A 27,438-nucleotide genomic window follows, 5' to 3' on the forward strand; every position below is an offset into this window, starting at 1 on the left:
GTTCCTTGAAAATCTCCCCTTCTGGGCTCACCTTCCTTGGAGGTGTTTGGAAGAGACAAGAGGAGCATGTGCTGGGAAGGTTTCAGCATCTGAGAGCCAGATTGTCGAAATGGGATTGTGTGGCCTCTGGAATTCCCTTCCAACTCTGACCTTCTGCTTTTGTCTTCTCAGGGAAACGGAGCGAGAAATCAGCCTACAAAGCCGCCTCAAGTGAGTGACTCCTCCCCTCTCTCTGTCTGACATATTTCCCCCAATATGGAGCAGTAACAGGTTACAAACAGACAAAACTAAACCTGGTGGTGACCTAGTCCTTAAGCACAAGACCCTGATGGAAAGCTTAAGCCTTTTTGCTCAGCCTGTCTGTGGGCAGCAAGGGGTCCCTCAGGGCCAGGACAAGGCTGTAGAGAGACTGTCGGCTGAGGGATGGGCTCCAAAAAGCAACAGGAGGAAGAGCCGATGGTGTGGGGAGAGAGAGGGATCTCTGGTTGTTTACTATCGGTATATCCTGAAGCTAAAGATTTGGTTGGTTGGCAAGTCTGTGGATGTCAGGAACCCTCCCCTCCTGAATTGGAATCACTGCTCCCCCCTCCGCCTTCTGCCTTTCTGCCCCCTTCCTGCCCAGATCACACCCACCCCAGCTCTAGTCCCCCGCTGCCTCCATGCCAGGCTGTGCCCATCTCTCTTTGCCCTCCAGTGTCTGCTTCTTCCAATGCTGTTGTTCAGCCCCCTTGCCTCTGGGCTGCCTGTCCCTCAACATCCCCAGATTGAGACTGATTTGGGGATGGGGTTGGAAGGAGGGAGGAGAAGGGCTGGGGGATGGGATCTCCCTCCTCGGAATCCTGACTCCTGTGTTTCCTCCCTTTTGCAGCAAGCGACCAGGGGTCCGACAGCTCCACCAGGGGTAAGTGGGGGTGCAGGTGGGGGCAAAGTGAGGTTCTTGCAGAAGACTCTGTGGGGAACATCCCCAAATGGGGAAAAGCTACTTTCCTGTTACCTACCTTGGCGTTTCCAAGAGTGACATAACGTAATCTGGAGTGTCCATTGAGCTGAAAATAGCTCTCGTGACTCATTCTGCCTGTCCATCTGAGCTCCACAGAGGATCCCCTCCATCTGACAAATGGGTTCTACCCAGGATCTGAATGAGAGTCACATTTTAGGTTCTGGAAGGGATTTTTCCTTCCAGTAGGACTGATTTGTTTCCTTTCGGTATTCCCCCAAAGTGTGCAGCTTGGCTCACTTTCTTGAGCTGCCCTCTGCAGGCATTTGCTCTGCAATCCCATTTTGGTGGTGTTCCTAGCATATTTTAGGTCTGAGTTCACATGATGAGGGATGGTGGCTTTCCTTGTGAGGCTGGACTAGACGGCCTTTGGGATCCCTCTAGCTCTGTAATGCTGATGCCCCCAAACCATGATGTTTGCTTAACTTTGAAACACTCCTGTTCTTTATTTCTGCAGCTTCAGACCAGCCCAGTGTGTGAGATGAGACCAGAAGGAGCCTGTCCAAGTTTGGCTGTGAATTGCAGAGGCTCAGAGCCCCTCCTGTTCTTTCATGCTGTTTATGATGCTCGTTAATCCTGGCTCTCACCCTGCCATTCTGACTCCAGCTGTAACTTGAATTTGAGGATAATCACGTTTTTCGGATGGTTTTTGGCCAATTTTGCTTTGCAGCTGATTTTCAGAAATGTGTTTGCATTAATCAGAAATGTGTCAAATATGTGCAACTAAAAGTTTTAAAAGGAAAGGCAAGATTGAGCATGACTTGCAGGGATTTTGATGGTATCTCTTGATTCCTTGTTGGTGTGGTTCTCTCCACAAGCCCTTCCCCAACCTTCCATCCCTCGCTTGCCATCCAAATTGAAGGAAAGGCAACATTTGAGAACTACTTTAGGGGTATTATGCATGAAATAGGCTTTGTTGTTACTGCCTATTGGGCCGCCCAGCCTTTGGCTAAGAAGAGGCAGGTCAGGAGCTGCATGGCCAAAGTTTGATCTGAAAGAAGGAGCCCCTTCTTTTTGCCTGCAGTTCATGAAACTTGTTGCCTGGTCCCCACAGCCTTCTAGGAGGGGTGACCCACTGAGTCAGACCACACGAACTCTTCAGAGTAAACTGGTTTCGTTGCCTTCAATTTGCCTTATTTTTATCTCACCCATTCTTGCTTTTTCACCTGTGGCCCTTGAGCAGGCTTCCTCAAACTTGGCCTTCCAGATGTTTTGAGACTACAATTCCCATCATCCCTTACCACTGGTCCTGCTAGCTAGAGATCACGGGAGTTGTAGGCCAAAAACCTCTGGAGGGCAGAGATTGAGGAACATGCTTTGCCTCTGCGGTTCCCTCCATATGATTCCCACCATCTCCCTTCCCTTCTCATAGCCTGACATTGCTTAAGGAGACTCTTTCGTAGAAATAAGAGTGCAATAATTCTTTTAGACCTCTTTTCGATCTTCTTGCCTAACCCAATGGATTTGCTGCACCTTGGTTTGAAGACACTGGATGTAATTATTATTATTAATACAGTACTCCTTTTATAATATCCATTTGACTTAAATAAACCCTTCTTCTTTAGTGGTTCTTTCCTTCTTATCACAGGATTTCCAAAGATTTTGAAGTTCCTGAGAATATTCAGACTCTGGCAGGGAGGTGCCAATAATTGGTCTTCCTTTGCAAAGTGTCTGAAGAACTAGAGTCCAAAGCGAGATGGGGACATACTGTAATCTGTGGTTTTGCAGGGGTGGGATTAAGTTACATGAGGCCATCTTGATGCTGAAACCAAGAAGTTTGAAGGGGGGGGGGAGGGTTTGAACTACCTGGATGCTGCCTTTGGTTCCAGGATGGAAGAAAGGAGGCTTGAAAATATAAATACAAAAGAAATGTACAAATATCTGATCTGGGGCAGTGGGTGGTGGGAGATGACCAAGGCAGGGCTGCCCTGAAAGTCTGCAATCCCAGGAGGAAGTTCTGCCACTGAAATAGTAATTTATTATTTATACCCAGCCACTCTGGGCGGCTCCCAACAGAATATTAAAAACACGATAAAACATCAAACATTAAAAACTTCCCTGAACAGGGCTGCCTTCAGATGTCTTGTAAACGTCAGACAGTTATTTATTTCCTTGGCATTTGATGGGAGGGCGTGCCACAGGGTGGGCACCACTACCAAGAAGGCCCTTTGCCTGGTTACCTGTAGCCTCACTTCTCGTAGTGAGGGAACCACCAGAAGGCCCTCGGCACTGGACCTCAGTGTCCAGGCAGAACGATGGAGGTGGAGATGCTCCTTCAGGTATACTGAGCCGAGGCTGTTATGGCCAAAATTTATGAAACTGATATGATACGGACTTCAATCTGGTTTTCAGACAATATTGATATATCACCCAGCCCTAGACAGCACCTGTCAGCTATCCAATGCCTGGGTTAACGTCTCCAGAAAGTGAATGAATTGATTTCGTCTCTTGATAATTTTGTTGTAGCTAAAGGTCCAGAGTTCCATCTTGGGTGTCTCCAGGTAGGGCTGAGATGAGGTTTCCTGCCTGAAACCCTGGAGAGCCTCTGCCAGTCAGTGGACAACTCTGAGCTAGATGGCCTCACTCTGTACAAGGCAGCTTCTCCTGTTCTCCCCTTGAAAGCAAGATCTCTTGCTGAGGAAACTTGGCAGCCCACAAGCACCCAGACCCTGTGTAGATCCAGCCCTGGACTAGAGAGGCTCCCCTTTGGCCTGATCCAGCAGCCTCCAGCAGGGTCTTGTGTTTGCATACCCTATACGCAGTGATGGCCAAACTTGGCCCTCCAGCTGTTTTTTGGACTACAACTCCCATCTTCCCTAGCTAACAGGACCAGTGTTCAGGGATGGTGGGAATTGTAGTTCCAAAACAGCTGGAGGGTCGAGTTTGGCCATCACTGCCCTAGCGGAAGCACCATTCTGCAACCCCCATCAGACACAAAATTTCAGACTTCAAAGAGTTGTCACACACACACATTTTATTTTACACAACGCCACTTTCATGCCATCACAGTCCTGGACAATCGACAGCAAGAGACCAAAAGTGCCATAATTTTTTTTTTGCAACATACTCAGAAACACCTAAGACATGTGAGACCCAAGAGGCAGGATTGGAAAAGAAGTCAGACTCCATATTTAAGCAACTCAAGATGAAATCCTCCATCCACTTACCTGGCAGTAAGCCCTATTGAACTCAGTAGGGATTACTCCTGAGTAGAAGGCTGGTTGGAAAGAATGGGGTTTTTTTTGGGGGGGGGGAGGCTTCAAAAACGGGAGTTTGGGGACAAGACTTTCAAAGTCACAGCTTAAGTTCTACCGTAGCAAATGTCCAAATTAAGTGAATTCCTTAGAAGTCAGTTTTTTTAAAAAAATATATCACAGGATTCTTCGTTACTTTTCATCAAAAGGCTAACCTTAAGAAACATGCATTTCTTGAGCTGTATTCTCAGATTTTAAAAATGCCTCCCTCCTCTCCAATGCTCACAAACTGGCTTCTGATACTCCAAATTGCCTGCTATTTAACAGCTGCATAGTGATTCCAAGGGGTGCTACACAGTCCTTTCGCACCCCCCTTCACTGCGCTCTGAAGTGGGGCACACACCCGCTTTTCTTGCTAAGCCAGACTTTGCACTCAGAAAGGATCAGCCAATTAGGTGAGGCTCCTAGTAGCCCCATCATGGCAGGACTTGGGGGCTGTGGCCCAAGGTCCCACCTCTTCTAAACGAAGTTATGCCACACACATTACCACCTCGAGAGGGGGATAATAATAATAATAATAATAATAATAATAATTATTATTATTATTATTATTATTTTATTTGTACCCCAGCTGGAGCTGGGCTCAAGGCGGCTAACATCATAAAACTAACACAGTATACAAAGAACACAAGAACATAAAAACACACAATCAATTAATTAAAATGCATCTTAAAATTAGTTCAGAGCAAATTAAAATCTGGACAGATGGCAGTCCAGCTAGGAGGCCTCTTTAATGCTTGTTCTTATACAGAAAGAAAAGAATCAGACTGAAACCAGACCAAAGGCCTGGTGGAACAGTTCCGTCTTGCAGGACCTGCGGAAAGATGTCAAATCTCGCAGGGGCCAGGTCTCTTGTGAGAGAGCATTCCACCAGGCTGGGGCCACGGCCAAAAAGGCCCTGGCTCTGGTCGAGGCCAGTATAATCTCCCTGGGGCCTGGGATCTTCAGGGTGTATTATTTGCAGACCGTAAGGTCCTCCGTGGGGCATACCAGAAGAGGCGGTGCTGTAGGTACGAGGGTCTTAGGCCACATAGGGCTTTAAAGGTTAAAACCAGCACCTTAAACCTGATCCTGTACTCCACCGGGAGCCAGTGCAGCTGGTAAAGCACCGGATGAATGTGATCCCGCTGCGAGGACCCTGTAAGGAGTCTCACCATGGCATTCTGCACCCAGAAGACCACTCAGCCCAGAGGATGAAGTTACTGCTGCCCCTGCCCCCTCCTGTCCGGAAGTTATTCAGCCTGGCTCCTTTGCACCAGGCGGTAATAGGGGCCCCTCCGGCTCATCAGCTCAGAGTGAGTCCCCTCCTCCACAACCTCCCCAGCCTCCAGGACAACGATCCTGTTTGCGTTTTCCACCGTCTGCATCCGGTGAGCAATCACCAGCACCGCCCTGGCCTGGCCGTTCATCAGTGACTGCTGGATCTAGGAGAAGAAGCCAGAAATCCCGTATTAGATTTATTTTATTTATTTATTAGATTTATATCCCAGCCCTCCACCAAGAAGCTCAAGCTCTTCCTCACAACCCTGCGAGGTAGGTTAGGCTGAGAGGCAGGGATGGGCTCAAGGTCACCCAGTGAGCTTCAAGGCTGAGTGGAGATTTGAACCCGGGTCCCAGTCTAACACACTAACCACTGGCTCTGTGTGTGTGCGTGTGAAAGAAAACGAGTCAGAGAAAGACAGAGATTGAGAGATGTTTGTAAGCATTATGGATCTTCCTGTGTTTTCCCATACAAGGATATAGAGCATGGAGTGCTCCACATTATTATTATTATTATTATTATTATTACCCTGCCCATGTTAGGTAGCCCAGCATTTGGGTGGCAGAATAGCATGCAGTCCAGGATAGATAAAATTTGGCATCCTAAGGTAGGTTCGAAAGCACATCAAAGTGCAAGTAGATAGATAGGGACCGCTCCAGCGGAAAGGTAAACGGCGTTTCCGTGTGCTGCTCTGGTTTGCCAGAAGCAGCTTTGTCATGCTGGCCACATGACCCGGAAGCTGTCTTCGGACAAACGCCGGCTCCTTCAGCCAGTAAAGCGAGATGAGCACCACAACCCCAGAGTCGGACACGACTGGACCTGATGGTCAGGGGGGCCTTTACCTTTAAGGTAGGCCAAACTGGATAAATAATGATGGAAAAAACTGAAAGGGTAAGGTCTAAAAGCTGTCTGGCACTGGAAAATGCAAGTCCCTTTATCTATCTATATAAAAATGTAAAAATGGTGAAACTGTGGGCTCCACTTTTCTCGGTAACCGCTTGACCGATCCCCCTGAAATTTGGACAGAACGATCCATGCCACTTCCTGAGTGTTCGCAGAACCTCGAATGCCTCACATCTCTTACCTGCGCAGGTACAGACCTGCTTTTCCACAAACTAAAACAGCGCCCTCAAGTGGCGTTATTCCCTCAGCTCCTCCTCCTACACCCCCTCCCTTCCTGTGAAATCTACACCACACCCACAAACCCTGCCTCCAGCACGAGATCCACCACTCACATACATCCATGAAGGCCAAACCAACTGAAAACAGGCATTTTCCAGCAACAAGGCCCAACATTGCCAAGTGGAGGTAGGGGCCTGCCTGGGGGGGATGGGGGCCCGAATAGAGAGCAGGGATAGGTAATGGGTCAGAACAGGGGGGGGGGAAGACACAGGGATGAAACCTGCCCTCTCCACAGTATCTTGCTCAGGGGGATCTGAAGGGGGGCTATTACCCTCCACCTCACAGACTAATGCACAGCAACGCGTGCAGGGCCAGCTAGTTAATATTATAAATAACAATAATATTATTGCAAAATAATATAGGTAAAGGTAAAGAACCCCTGGATGGTTAAGTCCAGCCAAAGGTGACTATGGGGTTGTGGCGCTCATCTCGCTTCAGGCCGAGGGAGCCAGCGTTTGTCCACAAACTGCTTCCCGGGTCATGTGGCCAGCAGGATTAAACCGCTTCTGGCCCAACGGAACACCGTGATGGAAACCAGAGCACACGGGAAACACCGTTTACCTTCCTGCCGCAGCGGTACCTATTTATCTACTTGCACTGGCGTGCTCTCGAACTGCTGGGTTGGCAGGAGCTGGGACAGCAACTGGAGCGCACCCTGTTGCGGGGATTCAAACTGCCAACCTTCTGATTGGCAAGCCCAAGAGGCTCAGTGGTTTTGACCACTCCGCCACCTGTGTCCTTACAATAATATAAAACCACCACACCTCCTCAGGGCTAGCCCTTCTCACGTTAACCAAGTCCCACAATTCCTCTCCACATGACACTCACAGCAGCTTCACTCTCCACATCCAGAGCACTTGTGGCCTCATCCAGCACCAAGACCTTGGGGTTCCGGATCAGGGCCCGAGCGATGGCCAGGCGCTGCTTCTGCCCCGCGGACAGCTGGCCTCCCTTCTCCCCGACATCTGCAGGGAGGCAGGAAGGAGAGACAGGGTGGGAAGAGGAAAAAACCGCCAACCTAAATAAAGCCTGTTTGCCAGAGGAGTGGGAGTGGTCACAGGTGTGCAAAGGTGAATCACATGTAAATTAGGATCCTGAACTCCTGGGTTCATTCGGTGGGATGGAGTGAGCAGTTGGGTGGAGGTTCAGGCACAGTGACAACAGGAGCTGAGGCTCAGAGTCTGGACTTCTCACTCTTCAGAAGAGACTGGAGCCCCACCAATTCTCCTGGAGGAATTCAGTGGGACACAGAAATTCATGTTATCTCAGTGGGGAGAAGAGAGGGTAAGAATCAGGCCTTTTCTGGAAGGAGAGTGGAGTTTTGCAGAGATGAAAGGAGATGGGAGGAAAGAGGTTTCACCCACCTGCAGCAAACCCTCCTTCCAGCTCATTGATGAAGGCCAAGGCGTTGGCTTCTCTTGCCGCAGCCGCCACCTCTTCCTGGCTGCAATCCTGCACCCCATAGGCGATATTGTCCCATATGGACCCAGAGAAAAGGACTGGTTCCTGTCCCACCAGCGCCACCTGCAAGCAGAATGAAGTGTGACGACTAGGGGGGAAATTGGATTCAGTTTGCATTTAAAGCGGACCCTACCATATTTGCGCCTTCTCAAACAATCTAAGAACCGAAACGCAGGCGAACCTTCAACATTCACAATTCTCTGAATTTTGCAGCCCTGTTTTCAAACCCAAAACATTTCAAAAATGAAGAGGTTAGTGAAAACAGCCTACAACAGGCACCCCCAAACTGCGGCCCTCCAGATGTTTTGGCCTACAACTCCCATGATCCCAAGCTAACAGGCCCAGTGGTCGGGGAAGATGGGAATTGTAGTCCAAAACATCTGGAGGGCCGAAGTTTGGGGATGCCTGGCCTACAAGAAGAATGCTTTATATTAGGAGAAATTGCTTGCAAAAATGTGTGAATTAGTAAAAGTTGCAGACAATAACAAGTTTATTAGGAGAAATTTGCACTGAAATTTTCATGCAGATTTTTAAAAGCAAAACCCACAAATGGCTGCATTAATGTACAGAACTAAATTAAAGTTGGAAAGATGAGAAACAGAGAACAGGAAGGGGCAGGTCCCTTCAAAGATTTGAAGAATGCTCTCATATCCCCTCTGAACCATCCCTTCTCAAGGCTCAAGAGCCGCAATTATTCCTTGCAAGCATCTCCTTGTGGGAACTCACCTCCAGTCACCCTCCCCTGGAAGAAAATCACAATTTACAGCTTAAGTACCAGGCTGGGATGTGTTTGTTTATCACGAAAATTTGGTGGGCATGGCCTTTTGCAACCCACATTTCCTCTCCAGTGCTCAGCCACACCCTGTCATTTCCTGTTTTACAAAATATGCTTCCTGTTTTGCGAAAAACAACCGCCATTCCCTTGGTACTGACAACTCTCTAACATCCCAAAAATCCTTTGGAACTCCCTGCCAATTGACATCAGGCAGGCGCATTTGCTGTATTCTTTTCAGTGCCTGCTAAAACATGTATGTTCAGGCAACCCTATCGAAATTTGGGGAACACTAACAAGCGTTTCAATCTGGGTTTTGTTTGTTTAGCTTATTGCTGATTTTAATTATTTTTCAATGCTCTAAATAGTTGTTTTCAACTTTTTAAATTGTTTGTTTCTTCTTGTTAACACTTTGAGGTTTTATTACAAATAAGTGGTATATACAACTCGTGAGATAAATTTGGGAGCCTATGCCCTTTTAAAATGTAGGGTTTTTTGGGGGGGGTTATTGGGCTATTGTTGTTTTTATTTGGATTATGGATTTTTTAAAAAACCATTTATACTTTTCAGATATATACATTTCACTGATTTTACAATTATTTTGACATTTTAAAACTTGACTTCCTTCCCCCTCTTCCTGTGGCTCCTTAAATTTATTTTTAATATCTTCTGCCTATCCAAATTAACAACTTATTTATTTATCTTGTTTAAATATATACTCTTATGTAGCTGCAGGTTATTACAATAATCCTGTCAATGTTTTCATCTGTTTACAATTTATCTGAAAATACTCAATAAACCATTCCCACTCTTTTATAAAAAGTTTTGTCATCTTGATTTCTTATTCTTCCGGTAAGTTTTGCCATTTCTGAATATTCCATAAGGAAGAATGGATTATGGATTTTGTGGTTTTATATTATGTTTTCATTCTGTAAACCGCCCTGAGACCTGAGGGTACACGGCGGTATACAAATTCAATAAATAAAATAAATAATAAATAATGAAGAGGAAACAGGTGTTTGATCTCAGCCACACTCCGTGGCCCCCGTGGCTCACCTTGCTGTGCAGGTATTTGTGCTCATAATCCTGGATCGGGACCCCGTCCAGCAGGATCTCCCCAGACTGGGGCTCATAGAAGCGCTCCAGCAATGCCACGCAGGTGCTCTTTCCACTTCCGTTCAGACCCACAAGCGCCACCACCTCCCTGGGATGGAGCTCAAAGGAGACATTCTGCACAGAAGGCGCAAGGGAAGGAGAAAAACACAGGGCTGTGATTCCCCTCCTCTGGGAGCCAGGAAGAAGAAGAGAAGAGCTTGGATTTGATATCTCGCTTTATCACTACCCAAAGGAGTCTCAAAGCGGATAACATTCACCTTTCCCTTCCTCCCCCACAACAAACACTCTGTGAGGTGAGGGGGGCTGAGAGACTTCAAAGAAGTGTGACTAGCCCAAGGTCACCCAGCAGCTGCATGTGGAGGAGCTGAGACACGAACCCGGTTCCCCAGATTAGGAGTCTACCGCTACACCACACTGGCTCTCTCAGGAGGGAAACACAAGGTACAGAGCCTCTTTGCAGATGAGTAAGAGGCAAAATATATCCTAGGAGCATTTGTAGGATTATTTATAAGGCTGGTCTTGAGAGTCCCATGGACTGCAAGAAGATCAAACCTATTAATTCTGAAGGAAATCAGCCCTGAGTGCTCACTGGAAGGACAGATCCTGAAGCTGAGGCTCCAATACTTTGGCCACCTCATGAGAAGAGAAGACTCCCTGGAAAAGACCCTGATGTTGGGAAAGATTGAGGGCACAAGGAGAAGGGGTCGACAGAGGTCGAAATGGTTGGACAGTGTTCTCAAAGCTACCAACATGAGTTTGACCAAACTGCGGGAGGCAGTGCAAGACAGGAGTGCCTGGCGTGCTATGGTCCATGGGGTCACGAAGAGTCGGACACGACTAAACGACTAAACAACATATCCCCTTGTTCTCAGTTCAGAGCGAATGAAGCTGAAGGTACTTTTAAACTTCATTCACCTGTGGAACTACAGTTCCCAGGATGCTTTGGGATGAGCCAGGACTGTTTAAAGTGGTATGATGTTGTTTTGAACATTTGGTGCAAATGGAGTTTAAGAAGGGTTGGCCCACTGCATTTTGAGGTCGGTCAAAATTTTGAGGTCAGTCCCATTTAAAGAGACAGGACTCCCCATAAGGCCATGAAGACCAGAATCTCAAACTGCCTCACAGCACCACTGAGCCAAGATTCTCTGCTCCAACATCCTCAGGTGACCAGATTCTTGGCCATGTACCTTTAAAACCTGAACATCAGGGCGGGAAGGATAGCAGAAGGAGACGTTTCTGAAGGAGACGTGACCTCGGAGGAAGTCCGGGGCCAGCGTTCCCTCATTGCAAACGGACGGTTCCCGGTGCAGGTAGTCAAACACTTTTTCTGCAGCTCCCACATTGCTGAGCGCATCTCCATATATGTACATCAGGGTCTGTGAGGGGCGAAAGAAGAGCAAGACGCAGAGGTTTGTCAATATGCTAAACTTATTTCAAACCCAGAATGGGAGTTGTCGGCAGCTCAAGACATTTTGCCACCCGAGGCAGCAACCCTGCAGAGCCGCTGCTGGTTAGTGTAGACAATGCTGAACCAAATAGCCCAATGATCTGACTCAATATAAGGCAGCTCCCTGAAGGATGGAGAAGCAGCAAATGGACCTGGTATGTGGAGGATGAAGGGATTGGCAAGAGCATCACACCCATTTAGGGAGGCAGTGGTAAAACAGCTCCTTTAGAAACCTTCCCTGGATTCATAAAACTTAACTACCCGCCAGTTCCTAATCTCCCTTTCCTGGGCAAGATTGTGGAGCAAGTGGTCGCAGACCAGATCCAGGCACTCTTTGGAAGAAACTGAATTTCCAGATCCAGATCCAGATCCAGACCACTGCTTTGGTTGCCCTGTATGATGACCTCTGTCAAAAGAGAGACACAGGGAAATGCGTCCCTGTTAATTGTTCTCGACATCTCAGGGGCTTTTAATACCATCAACCATTATATCCTTCTGGAGCGACTCTCTGAACTTGGGGGTGGGTGGCCCTGCTTTGCGGTGGTTCCAGTCCTACTTGGATGGTCGTTCCCAGAGGGTGTTGCTTGGGGAATGCTTTTCAGCCCCATAGAAAGACGGAGAAGACGAGGACTTAGATCAGTGGTTGCCAATCTTTTTTTGGCCATGCCCCACCTAAGCATATCTAAAATACTGGTGCCCTCCGCTCTCCCGTGACATATAATTCTTCTTATTCAAAAAGTAAACACCTATTCATGTGGAGGAAGCCTCAAAGGCCATTAATTGTTAATAACTCATTCTCGAATTGCGCCCCCCCCCCCAAAAAAAAAAAATCAAATTGCCTCCCCTATGGGGTGTGTGACCCATGTTGGGAACCATGGCTGTAAACAATGCTGACCCAAATGGACCAGTGGTCTGACTCAATATAAGGCAGCTCCCTGAAGGATGGAGAAGCAGCAGATGGAACTGGTATGTGAAGTTTGAAGGGAAGGGCAGGAGCATTGCACCCATTTAAAAAGCTGAAAGCGTGACTCTAATTGTGGAATAGCTGGAATGCCAGCGCTGTTGCAGCCTCCCGCTGCGGATTTCCACCCACCTGTATGTAGGACCCGAAGTCCATCTGGTAGAGGATGAAGGAGAACAAGTTCCCTTGGGTCATGAGGCCAGAACGGATCTGCTGGTACCCAGAGTGAAGCATGATCAGTTTCAGACCCAGCTGCATGAGCTAGAGAGAGAAATTCGGGGGGAGAGGTTGAGGATTGACAGCCACCCTAGCAGGCATTTCATGGCTTGGCTGTTCTGCTGCCCCCCCCCAATCCCCCCGGAGGATGAAATTCAATTCAGTTGGCCTCTAAAGGAGAATCTATCAAATCTGCACTTTCCCAAAACAAGACACAAACCTAAAGACAGGCAGACTTTGAAATTTACACTTCTCCAAACTTGGCAATGCCCTGCTCCAGCCAAGTAATGTGTATTGGGAGGGAATGCTTGCAGATATGTGCCCATATGTTTATTAGGAGAAAGCCACTCTAAAATGCTGAAGAATTCTCATGTGCATTTCTAAAAAGAAAACTGACAAATCGCTGCAGAAAGGTGAAGAGCAGAATTTAAGATTGCACAAATGAGAAACCAGGAGAACTTTCATTGACAGATCCTTCCCTCCCTCCCAGGTTCCCCAACAGTCAAGAATGCACCAAGGTTAAATTGGAATTAAGTAGGCACTATATCCTTTTGGAAAGTTACTTGTGATTTTCCCCATCCTCTTGTTTCTCTTTTAGATCTTCCAGTTTGGCTCTGAAAGAGGACTGCACTGCCCAACCCACTGAAGGCCTTTTGACAAGCAATGAGGTTTGAATCCCCATGACGGGGTGAGCTCCCATTGTTCAGTCCCTGCTCCTGCCAACCTTGCATTTCGAAAGCACGTCAAAGTGCAAGTAGATAAATAGGTACTGCTCTGGCGGGAAGGTAAACGGCGTTTCCGTGTGCTGCTCAGGTTCGCTAGAAGCAGCTTATTCATGCTGGCCACATGACCCGGAAGCTCTACGCTGGCTCCCTTGGCCAGTAAAGCGAGATCAGCGCTGCAACCCCAGAGTCGTCCGTGACTGGACCTAACGGTTAGGGGTCCCTTTGCCTTTAGGTATATGAACAGGGATTGTAGGAAGCTGAATTCCCCATGTGAGACTGGCGTTGCCTGCCTGTGGGCTTGCTTCTGCACCCTGCCATACCTGATCACCCTGTACACCCATAAAGAAACTGGCCAGTATGAAGACACTGCAAGCCACTGACGCTTGATATTCCAATGGGAAACAGTGACCTTGAAAAAGCTCCCCAGGATGTCAAGATGATTGGAAAAATGGAAGAACCAAAGAAAGGGGTGCCGTTTCCAGAAAGCTGCTGCCACACCTCTACTTGGGAGGATACTTGTCCCCTTTTGACCTCCCCAACGCAAGACCCCCAAGGACTCACCCGTCTGAGGAGCAAGTAGACAGCCCTCTCCCAATCTCTCTGATCCTTGAGCCGGTGGGTCTCTGCCAAGGCAGCGTTGTAGCGCTCAGACTCCTCCTCCTCGGTGGCAAAACTGCGGACCGTCTCAATGGAGGAGACTGTTTCTCGCACCACCTCCCCAGAACGTGCCAGGGAGTCCTGGATCGCCTGCAGAAGAACCTGGAGAAAGCAAAAGAGGGGGGGAAAGGGGAGAGTTTAGGAGCCTGCGCTAAACGCCAGAGGGGGGCAGACTCCTGGGTTTGGCTGCAAGATACCATTGCTTCAAGCTACGTGCATACCGTTCCTTTAAAGAATGTTCAAAGCCATTCCCCCCCCTCGAAAGAACATTGGGAACTGTAGTTTATCCTTCACCCCTAACAAACTACAGTTCCCATGATTCCTTTAGGGGTGTGTGCGTTAGCTTACCTTAACATGACTGATTGACAACAGGGTCAACAGACTACAACTCCCAGCATCCCTGACCATTGGCCCTGCTAGTTGGGGCTGATGGGAGTTGTAGTCCAACAGTCTCCAGAAGTCACCAGGCTCCTTATCTCTGGTCCACAGCATTACCAAATCCAAAGAGACCAGCTTGCGTATAAAATAGCAAATTGACCATAACTCCATTCCATTCCGTTTATTGAAATACAGTGGTGCCTCGGGTTACATACACTTCAGGTTACAGACGCTTCAGGTTACAGACTCTGCTAACCCAGAAATAGTACGTCGGGTTAAGAACTTTGCTTCAGGATGAGAACAGAATTTGTGTTCCGGCGGTGCGGCGGCAGCGGGAGGTCCCATTAGCTAAAGTGGTGTCTCAGGTTAAGAAAAGTTTCAGGTTAAAAACAGACCTCCGAAACGAATTAAGTTCTTAACCCGAGGTACCACTGTATATTTATATACTGCCTGTCATGTAAAAAAGCATCCAGGCAGCATAGAAAAATGGAAACCAAGCAGCAGTATAAATATGCAATATGCTGAAAACAGATAAATTTAACAAAAGTTTAAGTCATAACAGCGGGCCTCACAAGCAAACACACAGGCTCCTTGGGGAAGATCACTTCTCTTTTTTAAAACAATAATTTTTATTAGTTTTCAGTTACAATAATCCAGTGGCTGCCTCATTATAACACTGCCAAATTATAATACAAGTACTAATCCCAATCATTCAGGTGCCAAATTATATAATTTAGGCGGCCTCCCCCGTGCTAGAAGGGATGGTTTGATGATTAACTTTGTTTCCGCGTTCCAAAATCTTATCCATCTCTCTCTTTTTTTTAAAAAAATCAATCTTTATTGAAAATCTTTAAAATTCAACATATAGAAAGAATAAAGTATAAATAGCAAATATGACAGACATAACCAAACAGAAATCAGTATCAATTCAAAATTACATAAAATGAAATGAAAGGAAAGGTAAAGGGGAAAAAAAACTTAACTTAATAAACCTAACATAACATATACAATTTAAGGAAAAGAAGGAAGAAAGAAGATAAGAAAAGGAGAAAACAAAACAACAACAACAACAACAACAACAACAACATACATATCTCAAACACTTTAACATTTACATTTACTAAAACCTACTGTCCCCCCACCCTTTCCCCCCTCCACCATACCATGACTTCCAACCACTCCTGTATTCTGATTTTGGTTTCACTGATATACCGCATACCTTTCTCTAATTTAATTTATTTTCTTAATATTGTGCCCCTCATGAATCCGCTATTAACTGCGCCTTTTCCACTTGTTTTTGTAGATAAATCTTGAGTGGTTGCCATTCTTCTCCTGCTTTTTCTTCACTTAAACCTTTAGATATTCCAACTCTAATTGCTAAATTCTGATAATTTATTAATTTGGTCAACCACTCTTCTTTATTTGGAACTTTTTTACTCTTCCAATTTTTAGCGATTAAGAGTCTACCCGCTGTTGTCGCGTGCATTAGCACGCATCTGTCCCTTGGTTTAATGTCTTCCTTCAACATGCTCAGGAGGAAGATTTCCGGCTCTTTTTTAAAGGAGTATCTAACTATTTTTTTTAATTCTTTATATATCTCGTCCCAGAACTTCTTAATTTCTTTGCAGCACCACCAAATGTGTAGGAAAGTACCTACTTCTTCCTTGCACCTCCAACAAGTGTTGCTGACCCCTCCGTACATCTTAGCTAGTTTCGAAGGTGTAAGATGCCACCTAAATTGCATCTTGAGCACATTTTCTTTTAAATCATAATTTGAAATATAATTTGAATCTCTAATCCATAAACTTTCCCAATTTTCAACCGTAATTGTTTTTCCCAAATCTTGTGCCCACTTTATCATAACAGCTTTGGTTAATTCATCTTTTGTAGCCCAATCCAACAATAATTCATACAAATTTCGAATAAATTTATTTTCCCCCTCCAATAATATTTTCCCAAATTTGGATATCTCTCTTTCGAAGCCAATTTTTTTATCTTCACTGAATTTTTGATTTATTTGGAAGTATTGCAACCAGACATTGCAGTACTTTTTGACTTCATTATATTCTTTCAATTTTAAATTTCCATTTTCTTCTTTTAATAAATCTTTATATGTCGGCCAATCTTTATCCATATTAACCCTTTTGACTGCTATTGCTTCTTTAGGTGACAACCACCATGGTACTTTTGGTTCCAAGACGCCCTGGTGTTTTTTCCATGTTTTAATTAAGGATTTCCTCACGATGCTGTTCCAGAAGGTGCTGTGCTTCCCCGGTTTTTCTTTCATTAGATAGTGGTGCCAACCAAACCCTATTCCAAATCCCTCTAAATCTAAAATTTCAGTATTTTTCAATTCAATCCAATCTTTTAACCATGACAGGGCCGCCACATCGTGGTACAATTCAAGATCAGGTAAACTAAACCCCCCTCTTTCTTTTTTTTTCAATTAGTAGTTTGTGTTTGATTCTTGGCTTCTTATCATCCCAGATGAATTTCATTATATCTTTCCTCCATGAATCAAAACAATTTGAACCTCCCAAGATCGGAATGCTTTGAAACAAAAAAATCATTTTTGGGAGGACACTCATTTTTATCACTGAGATCCTACCCATAAAAGAGATTTTTAATTTTTTCCAAATTTCAAATTTATGTTTAATTTCCTTCCACTTTTTTTCATAATTTTCTTGGTACAGGTCAATATTTTTATTTGTCAATTGTATACCCAAATACTTTATTTTCTTTCTAATTTCAATACCAGTTTTTTCTTGTAATTCTCTTTTGTCTCTTTCTTCTAGATTTCTTACTAACAAACTACTTTTTTTATAATTTAAATTGAACCCTGCTAATTTCCCAAATTCGTTTATTCTTTCTAATGCTCTTGGAACACTTTTTAATGGGTTTTCTGTCGTGATCATAACATCGTCGGCGAAGGCTCTGACTTTATATCTTGTGGTCCCTATCTTTATCCCTTCGATTTCCTTATCCTCTCTAATATTTTTTAGCAAGATCTCCAATACTATTATAAATAATAGAGGGGACAGGGGGCAGCCCTGTCTCGTACCTTTTTCTATATTAATTTCTTCTGTTGTTATTCCATTAATTATTATTTTAGCTTTTTGTTTACTATATATCGATTTGATTGCTCTGTTCATTTTTTCTCCAATCTCTAGATGTTGCAATGTTTTTTTCAAGAAGGCCCACGACACATTGTCGAAGGCCTTCTCGGCATCAATTGACAAAAGTGCTGCCTCCTTCCCTCTATTATTTTCAAGACATTCAATTATATTTATTATATTTCTTATATTATCTTTTAGTTGTCGCCCTTTAACAAATCCAGATTGATTTTCATGTATTATTTCTTTTAGGAACCAATTAAATCTATTTGCCAAAACGCCAGCGAAAATTTTATAATCACAGTTTAATAAGGAGATGGGTCTGTAATTTGTGGGTTGATCTGGGTCGGCATCTTGTTTAGGTAGAAGGGTTATTGTGGCCTCTCTCCAAGAATCTGGTACCATTCCTCCCGTTAATATTCCATTCATAACTTTCTTCAATGGGGCTAACAGTAGATCTTCCATACTTTTATAAAACTCTATGGGGATCCCATCCGGGCCTGGCGATTTGCCAATTTTCATCTTTTGTATTACCTCTCTTATTTCTCTATCTGTTATCATCTCATTTAATGCTGTAATTTTGTCATCCGAAATTCTGGGTAATTTATATTTATTTAAAAAGTTCTCTATCTCTTCTTCTTTTTCCCCTTTGTTTCGATATAAATTTGCATAAAATTTTTCCAATATTCCTCTAATTTCTTTAGGTTTTTCAATCAATTTTCCTTCTACTTTTAATCTATTTATCCACCTCTCATTTTTCCTTTTTTTTAATTGCCAGGCTAACATCTTTCCCGGCTTATTCGCCCACTCGAAATTCTTATATTTCCAGAATCGGGTCTCCCTTTCCATTTCTTGCTCCACCATTCTCTCATATTCGCCCCTTAAAATCTCTTTATTGAGTTCCTCTTTCTTGGTTTTATATAATAGCTTCTCCTTCCTCTTAATTTCGTCTTCCAACTGTTTTTTCTTTTTCTCTTTGGCCATTTTATCGATCTTATTTTGTTGTAAGATCTTATCCATCTCAATTACACTCTAGTTAAAATAACAATCCCTTATTCAACAACTGCAAGATTAATGGCATCCACTCGTCTTGACACATGAAGAAGAGTCTGGATTTGATATCCCGCTTTATCACTACCCGAAGGAGTCTCAAAGCGGCTAACATTCTCCTTTCCCTTCCTCCCCCACAACAAACACTCTGTGAGGTGAGTGGGGCTGAGAGACTTCAGAGAAGTGTGACTATCCTTAGGTCACCCAGCAGCTGCATGTGGAGGAGCGGAGATGCGAACCCAGTTCCCCAGATTACGAATCTACCGCTCTTAACCACTACACCACACTGTAAATGATTTATAAACCATAGGTGAAGCATTCAAACTATATCCTTCTTCCTCCTGTGTGTGTCAGTTATTATGTCCGTGGTGTTCCTTCCTGTCCTTATAAAATGTTATGTCTATCTATTCCCACTCTCACACCCACAACATATACTTATAAAGCACCCTTACAGCAGTCACGGCTTTCCCCAAAGAATTCTGGGATATGTAGCTTGTTAAGGGTGCTGGGAGCTGTAGCTCTGTGAGTGGCCTCCTAATAACTCTCATTGCACTTAGCAAACTACAGTTCCCAGGATTCTTTGGGGGAAGCCTTGACTGTTAAATGTGTGGCATTGATGTTACCCCTCTGATTGGACCCTGCCTCTCGTCCGGAGGGAGGCGCTATCTCTCAAAAGGCTTAGAAAACAGGGAACAGCAATCCCCGGGAAGAAGCTCCCCTTTCATTTCTTGCACTCGCAGCTCCCAGTCTTCCCCCGCCTGCTCTCACCTTGTAGCGGGCATCGTAGACCTTCTGGACAGCCAGCATGACCGGCACCTCAACGAGGGTCAGCAACGTCAGGCGCCACGACAGGCTAAGCATGAAGGCACAGAGCCCAAAGACCTTGATCAGGCTGCGGAGGAAGACATTGGCATTGAGAGGCACCCAGCGGCTCATCATTGTGGTGTCTCTGGAGAGGCGGGAGGTCAGGTCTCCTGTGGGGTGAAAGGAGAGGCTGGTCAGAGCTGGGAGACTGGAGGGATCAAAAGTACATTCTAATAAAAATTGCTGTTGTTGCTGTCTAGTCGTTTAGGACTCTTCGTGACCCCATGGACCAGAGCACGCCAGGCACTCCTGTCTTCCACTGCCTCCCGCAGTTTGGTCAGACTCATATTCGGCGCTTTGAGAACCCTGTCCAACCATCTCGTCCTCTGTCGTCCCCTTCTCCTAGTGCCCTCCATCTTTCCCAACATCAGGGTCTTTTCCAGGGCGTCTTCTCTTCTCATGAGCTGGCCAAAGTATTGGAGCCTCAGCTTCAGGATCTGTCCTTCCAGTGAGTAATCAGGGCTGATTTCCTTCAGAATGGATAGGTTTGATCTTCTTGCAGTCCATGGGACTCTCAAGAGTCTCCTCCAGCACCATAATTCAAAAGCATCAATTCTTCGGGATCAAAAGTGCATTCTAATAAAAAATATTATTATTATTATTTTTAAAAAAGCTCCACCTGATGCAAGACGGATAACAACTAGGGGAAAGAAAGACAGAACATCTTACAAGGACAGGAAGAAACACCTCTCTCTATTGTTGATTGTTGTGACTAGAATCATAGAATCATAGAGTTGGAAGAGACCAGAAGGGCCATCCAGTCCAACCCCCTGCCAAGCAGGAAACACCATCAAAGCATTCTTGACATACGGCTGTCAAGCCTCTGCTTAAAGACCTCCAAAGAAGGAGACTCCACCACACTTCTTGGCAGCAAATTCTACTGCCGAATAGCTCTTACTGTCAGGAAGTTCTTCCTAATGTTTAGGTGGAATCTTCTTTCTTGTAGTTTGAATCCATTGCTCCATGTCCGCTTCTCTGGAGCAGCCTAAAACAACCTTTCTCCCTCCTCTATATGACATCCTTTTATATATATGAACATGGCTATCATATCACCCCTTAACCTTCTCTTCTCCAGGCTAAACATACCCAGTTCCCTAAGCCGTTCCTCATAAGGCATCATTTCCAGGCCTTTGACCATTTTGGTTGCCCTCTTCTGGACACGTTCCAGCTTGTCAGTATCCTTCTTGAACTGTGGTGCCCAGAACTGGACACAGGACTCCAGGTGAGGTCTGACCAGAGGTCTGACTATTCCTTTCTGTTCACGAGAAAGTGAAAAGAAAAACCCTTTTCTAATTAAAGGATGGAAAGGAGAAATAGTTGGTGGTTAAGCAGATGGAGGGATGGACAGACCGACCGATGGATGGATGCATAAAGTCCTCTGATGATCAGATGAAGGAAAGAAGACGCTGTTGATGAGCTATAATTCCCATCATCCCTGCCCACTGGGCATGCTGGCTGGGGCTGATGGGAGTTGGGGTCCCATAATATCCAGAGGGCACCAGGATATTCCTTACCTCTGAAGTTGGCAGCAAAAACAAACATGAACAGAATTGCCTGCTTGAGTGGCCGGAGCAGGATCTTGGGAGACCCAAGTTCAAATAATGGAAAGCCTCATATCTTGATGTTCCTCATGTAGCCTCAGTTATGCCACCCATAAAATGGGAATATTTAAGGCCCAATCATAACAGGGGTGTTGTAAGGATGAACCACCACAAGCCTTCTGTACGTGCACTAGAGAACACTCAGGGAGCTGGACTGAACGGCAGGCCTGGGTTTGGAGCTAGGGGGCTCTCACCTGTTTTCACCTCCTGGAAGAACGCCAGGTCTTGCCGGACGAGAGAAGAGAAGAGGCGACTTCGGATCCGGATGATGGCCCGGGAGACGGTCATCATGAAGAGTCCCCCGCGGGTGCCGGCAGAGAGAGAGCTGGAACAGAAATGGAGAATGCTCTACAAAAGGAAACTGGGAATGTGTGAATCCTGCTCTGGATGGTAGGAATCGAAATGGCATCCTTGGAGCTACTCGCGAGCCCCCCACCCAGGATGTGATCACCTTTTCGAGACTGTTATGTACAGAGCTGAATCCTAGAACAATAGGATCCAGAATGCAGCAGTCTGATTGGTCCGCAGAAACCATCCAATCAAGGTCCAGGTGGAAGTGAATCAGCAACCTGATTGGCCTGCAGGAGCAGCCAATCAGGCTCCTGGTAGAAGCGAGTCAGCAACCTGATTGGCCTGCAGGAGCAGCCAATCAGGCTGCTGGCAGAAGTCAATCCGCAACCTGATTGGCCTACAGGTGCAGCCCTGAAGTAGCCAATCACGCAAGGCCCATTGTGTAAATAATGTATACAGTGGTACCTCGGGTTACGAACACGATCCGTTCCGGGTCGCCGTTCGTAACCCGAAAAGTTCGTAACCCGAACCGCCATTTTGCTAATGCGCAAAGCGCTATTTTCGCGATTTGCGCATGCGCAAAGCGCGCGCGCCGCTTCTGCACACACGGTGAAAATACTTCCGGGTTTGCGCAGTTCGTAATCCGAGTTGTTCGTAACCCGAGGTGTTCGCAACCCGAGGTACGACTGTATAAGCAGACGTTTTGGGGAAAGAGCCATTCTTCTCTTCTTCTTCTGTTGCTACTACAAGCCAAATATAGAGCATGAAATTCACTCTCGACTCCGAGTATATTTCAGAGTCACATTCTGGAAATGTGGGGGCTTTCCTTTGCAGTAGAAAGCAGTTCTCCAAGCACCCCTCCCCCCTGAAACTGATTTCTGAATTCAATTTAATTCCAAAGAAATAATTTAACTCCCTGGATTGTGAGAAAACTGAACACACCCCAGCCAAGCCTAACCAGGGCTCCTTTGGTTTTTTGCCAGGGCAGGGGGTGTTTTCAGGAAGAAACCCACCTTCCGAGCGACGCCAGACACATGAGGAAGATGGCGGCGGAGAAGGCATCCGAGTCGTACTTGCTGCCCAAGATGTCAATCAAGCGTCCCGTGTAGTAGGGGATGAATGTTTCACCTGCAGAGAATTTGCGCTTTAAAGATGGAGAAGGGGACGACTCTTCGGAACACAAGAAGGGTCCCTTCACCCCGTTAACACCTGCCTGCACAGACAAGCAAAGTTTCTCCAAGATTTGGGAGCCCCTCAGAACTATAAAAGACCATAGTTTAATGTTAAAAGGTTCCAAACTCAATTTCAGATGGAGGCATATTCCCCAACTGAAATAATAATAATAATATAACATAATCTATAATATTATTTCAGATGGGGGACATGGCTCTATCTGAAATTGAGTTTGGAACCTTGTAACATTAAACTATGGTCTTTTATTTCCTTTTTACCAATTAATTTTTATTCGTCTTCAAATTTATAACACATCAAAACCAAACTTAACTTAATACATCCCCCCCAAAAAATGGATTCCCCACACTCTCAGATATATTCCATTCCTTCGCCTTTTACATGCTGCTTATTTCACAGATTTTAAGGGACGCAGGTGGAACTGTGGTCTAAAACCACTAAGCCTAGGGCCTGCCGATCAGAAAGTTGGCGGTTCGAATCCCCGCAACAGGGTGAGCTCCCGTTGCTCGGTCCCAGCTCCTGCCAACCTAGAAGTTCGCAAGATGCAAGTAGATAAATAGGTACTGCTCCGGCGGGAAGGTAAACGGTGTTTCCATGAGCTGCTCTGGTTCACCAGAAGCGGCTTAGTCATGCTGGCCACATGATCCGGAAACCGGCTCCCTCGGCCAGTAAAGCGAGATGAGCGCCGCAACCTCAGAGTCGTCTGCAACTGGATCTAACGGGCAGGGGTACCTTAACCTTTACCTATCTCTAATTTAGAGTTCCCATATTGCAGAAAGTTGCTTAACCTTTTTTTTAGTTTTACACGAAAAACTATTTATAAGGAACTTTGCCAAAATCTGCACTTCCTGTATGGGTTGTCATACATCCACATTTTCCCAGACATTCCAGTGATTTCCACTCTGGCCAAATCCTGGCTGTGTCCAAGAAATTCCTAACGTATGGCAGCCCTACTCTAATTAACATCCATTTTTTGGCAAACTCCTCATCCCTCAGCTGTTCCTTTACCAACTCCTGCATATAGATAAAACAAAATCACAGTGGAACCTCGGTTTATGAATGTGTCTCGGAAGTCAAACGGCTTCCACTGAGTGTTTCTCAATTTTCTCAATTGAATTTTCCGACCGCCCATTGCGCTTTGGTTGTTGAACATTTCAGAATGCAAACGGTCCTCCAGAACAGATTATATTCGACAACTGAGGTTCCACTGTATATCAAATAACGACGACCGGGGTTATAGTAATTTAAATCTTTCATTCTTCTTTCCAACCTTCATTATCCCTGATAGTTTCCAGCCTCTGCCTGTTTGTGCGAACCTTTTGAGTGAAGAGTCTTCATTTCCAAACCCAAACCAGATGATTCCCTTTCCCTGTTCAGTCTTTGTTATTGAGTTACGACCTCTCAAGGCCATAATTTACATCATTGGTGATAAAGCTTTTACAGCCTGTGTGGAAATGAGGTGTACCATATACGGTCCCCCCCCCCAATAACACTTCCCACTTTTCTCTCACACACACATCCAAACCAAACCTACTCACAAAGCACAGCCATGGTAAGGAAGGAAAACGCCCCTGCGAGGTAGGGCACATCAGGGCGGTAGAGCTTCACCAGTTTCCAGAGGGTGGCCTTGTCTTCTCCTCCCTTCTTCGCCTCCTCCTCCTCCTCTTCCTCCTCCCTTTGCCCCAGGACGTCACAGATGATGTGGGCCAGAGCCACCGCCCCATAGCCCAGCAGGAGCCAGGACCGAGGGGCTGATGACAGCAGGAGAGGAGGGTCTCCAAACCAGTGCCCCACAGTGAGATAGAGGGGCTGCAGCAGGCTCACAGTTGCCAGGGCTGCGAGGGGCATCTGGGAGGGCCGGGCCAGGGAGAGGAACCCCTGTGCCCCACAGAGAACCAGCAGGCGTAGAGCCGCCTCCAGCCAGGCCGCAGGGACCCCCAGAGAGGCAAAGGCAGATCGCTGAAGATCTAGCAAGGGAAGAAGGACCATGTCGCACAGAATGAGAGGGATAGCCAGCTTCAAGGGGGCAGGCAGCATCATGGCGGCCGAGTCTGTGGAGAGAAGGAATTGCCAGGTGTAATTAACAGTCTGAAATGTGAGAGACAGTTTGTGTAGGGAGAATCTCAGCTGCTGCCAAGAGTGCTGGAAGGGAGACCTTCTCCCTGCTGCAAGGCCCATTTCCACCTGGCCTAGGAGGTGGAGCCTAGAGTCACCTTGAGCAGCTAAAAGAGGCTCCTGGGAGGCCACTGGGACATTGCTGGAACAACTCTTGCGTTGGGGCAACTGGCTAAAATGTTTTAAAAGGTTCCCATTTTGGTTCCTCTGTTTTGTTTTTGTCGGGTTGGTGTTGGTTAAATGTTTACTTGGGGTTGCGGTTATTTTGAGTATAACTGTAAATTGTTTATTATTGTTATTATTGTTGCTGTTGTTATTGGTTTTTATTGATTTATTGGTTTGCTTGTTGCTTGTATAGGATATTTTTTTTAAAAAAAAAATGTTTGAGATTTTGTTTTGTTTTTATATATGTTGTAAGCTGCCCAGAGTGGCTTGGGAAACCCAGCCAGATAGGCAGGATATAAATGTAACACCACCACCACCAATAATAATAATAATAATACAGTTGTACAACAACAACAAACAAACAACAACAACAACAACACAGTTGTACCTAGGATCACAAATTCCTTGGCAGTCAAACGTTTTAGCTCTCGAATGCCAAAACCTAGAAGTGAGTATTTTGGTTGCGAATGTTCTTTGGAAACTGAACATCCAGCGTGGCTTCCGATTGGCTGCAGGAAGCTCCTGCAGCCAATTGGAAGCTGCACCTTGGTTGTCAAACGGTTTCGGAAGTCGAATTGACTTTTGGAACGGGATTCCGTTTGAGTTCTGAGGTACAACTATAATAAGATGTCCTCCCATCAGATTACAGGTAGGTAGCCGTGTTGGTCTGAGTCGAAGCAAAATAAAAAAATTAAAAAAATTCCTTCAGTAGCACCTAAAAGACCAACTAAGTTTATATTTTGGTATGAGCTTTCGTGTGCATGCACACTTCTTCAGATAGGTGCTACTGAAGGAATTTTTTTATTTTGCTCCCATCAGATGTCAAGGAAATAAACAACTACCTGACTTTTAGAAGACATCTGAAGGCTGTTTAGGGAAGTTTTTAATGTTTGATGTTTTATCATGTTTTTAATATTCTGTTGGGAGCTGCCAAGAGTGGCTGGGGAGACCTGGCCAGATGGGTGGAGTATAAATAATAAATTATCATCATCATCATCATGATAAAAGCTGAGTTCCATCTCCCCATGCAACACCCCCCCAAAGGTGGCGGGACTGCAACACCCATCAGTGCCATCCCACATGGACAATGGCTGAGGATGATGGGAGTTGTAGTCCAAGATACCAGGTTGAGGTTCCTCATCCCTGGCCTGGAGGGATGCCAGGCATAAATCCCACCCTCCAGACACTTTCTGTCAGTCTCAGTTCCCCATCTGTAAAATGGGCATGGCAGTGACCTCACCAGCAAGTAGCACAATCCTATCTATGTTCACCCAGAAACAACTCCCAGTGTGTTCAATGGAGCCTACTGGGGCTTTGGTGGGTTCTCGCGAGAGCAGCTACTGGATAGCTCAGTCAGTAGAGAATGAGACTCTTAATCTCACGGTTGTGGGTTCGAATCCCACGTTGGGCAAAAGATTCCTGCATTGCAGGGGGTGGACTAGATGACCCTCATGGTTCCTTCCAGCCCTATGATTCTATGACTGTTGAGCACTTTGCAAAATAAAAATTGCACTGTGCTTAAGAAGGAGCCGGACGTAAGCTATCCTATGGCACTTACAGAGCAATCCTAACATTTAAAACAGCGTGAACTTCACAGAACTTCAGTTCCCTGGGGAAAGGGATTGATTCGAAGGCTCCTAACAACTCTCTGCAGTCTGAAACTACAGTTCCCAGGGGCCTTGGGAAAGAACGGGACTGTTTAAAGCAGGCATAGGCAACCTTGGCTCTCCAGATCTTTTGGAACTACAACTCCCATGATCTCTGACCGCTGACCCTGTTAGCTAGGGATCATGGGAGTTGTAGTTCCAAAAAATCTGGAGAGCCTGGTTTAAAGCAATATTATACAGTACTGCTTAAAATGAATAGTGCACATGCAGCCCGTTACTCAGAAGTAAGTCCCTACTAAAATAAAGCGGGCTTACTCTCCAATAGAGACTTACCTCTGAGTTAGACTGCCCAAGACTGCGCAGAAAGTGATAAAAAAAAAACCCCTTTCAAGACCCAGAAGAACCCACTGCCCCTTCTGGAACTGGATTCTTTTTTGTCACAGTTATTATTTTTATTTTCATCTTCGAGCAGAAAATAAAACTGAAACGGATGGTTTTAAAAGGTGGGGAAATATTTATTGTGGGGCGAATTTTTATTGTGTGTTTGTGTGTGTCCCAGCCCTGCTAAAATGGAAAGACACGGATCCGATCCGATCTCGGGGACTACCAATTATTTTACATTAAGTAACACGCCGCCGCCCCCCCCCCAAGAAGAAATCAAACATTGCGCGAGACTAGAGCCTCTTTTGCAACATCTCCCCGATTTGCATTGAAACCCCCCCCCCGCGCTTGATGCACCCCCCACCCCAGCCAGCCCCCCCCTTGATGCCCTTTCCTGGGTCTCCCACCCCACAACCCCCTGGCCTTCCTCTCCACTGCCCTCCTTACCTGCCCTCCGGTCTCCCAGGGAGAAAATGAGCTCTTCTGCGCTCGCGGGGGCTCGAGCCGGCGCCCACTTTCGCTTTCGAAAGGGGAAATCCAGCCGCTTCCCTCCCCCCCCCCGCCCACGCGACCGCATTCCCCGCTTCGGCCACCAGAGGGAGCCCGCGCTCTTTGCTTTAAAAAACTCTATCA

At 45.9% G+C, this 27,438-nt stretch overlaps 2 protein-coding genes across 3 annotated transcripts in view; one reads left to right on the forward strand and one right to left on the reverse strand.

Annotated features, from left to right (window-relative positions):
- Window positions 1-2,561, forward strand: part of LOC118081333 (H-2 class I histocompatibility antigen, Q9 alpha chain-like) — a 51,085-nt gene extending 48,524 nt beyond the window's left edge. For both annotated transcript variants that reach the window (XM_060269786.1, XM_060269790.1), the window contains exons 6-8: window positions 172-210; window positions 869-901; window positions 1,455-2,561. In XM_060269786.1, the coding sequence (XP_060125769.1) occupies window positions 172-210; window positions 869-901; window positions 1,455-1,477 (95 nt within the window). In that variant the 3' untranslated portion in view covers window positions 1,478-2,561. The remainder of the gene's footprint in view (window positions 1-171; window positions 211-868; window positions 902-1,454) is intronic.
- A 1,392-nt stretch (window positions 2,562-3,953) lies between these two features.
- TAP2 (transporter 2, ATP binding cassette subfamily B member) lies at window positions 3,954-27,344 on the reverse strand. The gene is made up of 12 exons (XM_035107454.2): window positions 27,253-27,344; window positions 24,076-24,588; window positions 22,360-22,474; window positions 21,250-21,380; window positions 19,359-19,564; window positions 13,954-14,151; window positions 12,584-12,712; window positions 11,231-11,419; window positions 9,984-10,157; window positions 8,059-8,218; window positions 7,523-7,659; window positions 3,954-5,675 (listed from the first exon to the last, which is right to left on the reverse strand). Exons 2-12 carry the CDS (start codon window positions 24,575-24,577, stop codon window positions 5,484-5,486), a joined length of 2,133 nt encoding a protein of 710 aa, XP_034963345.2. The 5' UTR covers window positions 24,578-24,588; window positions 27,253-27,344; the 3' UTR covers window positions 3,954-5,483.
- Window positions 27,345-27,438: the final 94 nt, after the last annotated feature.

Source organism: Zootoca vivipara, chromosome 2 (assembly GCF_963506605.1).
Source record: "Zootoca vivipara chromosome 2, rZooViv1.1, whole genome shotgun sequence".
NCBI classification, from domain to species: domain Eukaryota; kingdom Metazoa; phylum Chordata; class Lepidosauria; order Squamata; family Lacertidae; genus Zootoca; species Zootoca vivipara.

What these genes read in the sequence shown, in the direction of transcription:
- TAP2 (XM_035107454.2), bottom strand. Translation starts at nt 24,577, where the DNA reads ATGATGCTGCCTGCCCCCTTGAAGCTGGCTATCCCTCTCATTCTGTGC. An exon ending in CCTTACCATGGCTGTGCTTT is followed by an intron (nt 22,475 to 24,075) that starts GTGAGTAGGTTT and finishes AATTCTCTGCAG; the next exon opens with GTGAAACATTCATCCCCTAC. An exon ending in TGTCTGGCGTCGCTCGGAAG is followed by an intron (nt 21,381 to 22,359) that starts GTGGGTTTCTTC and finishes TTTCTGTTCCAG; the next exon opens with CTCTCTCTCTGCCGGCACCC.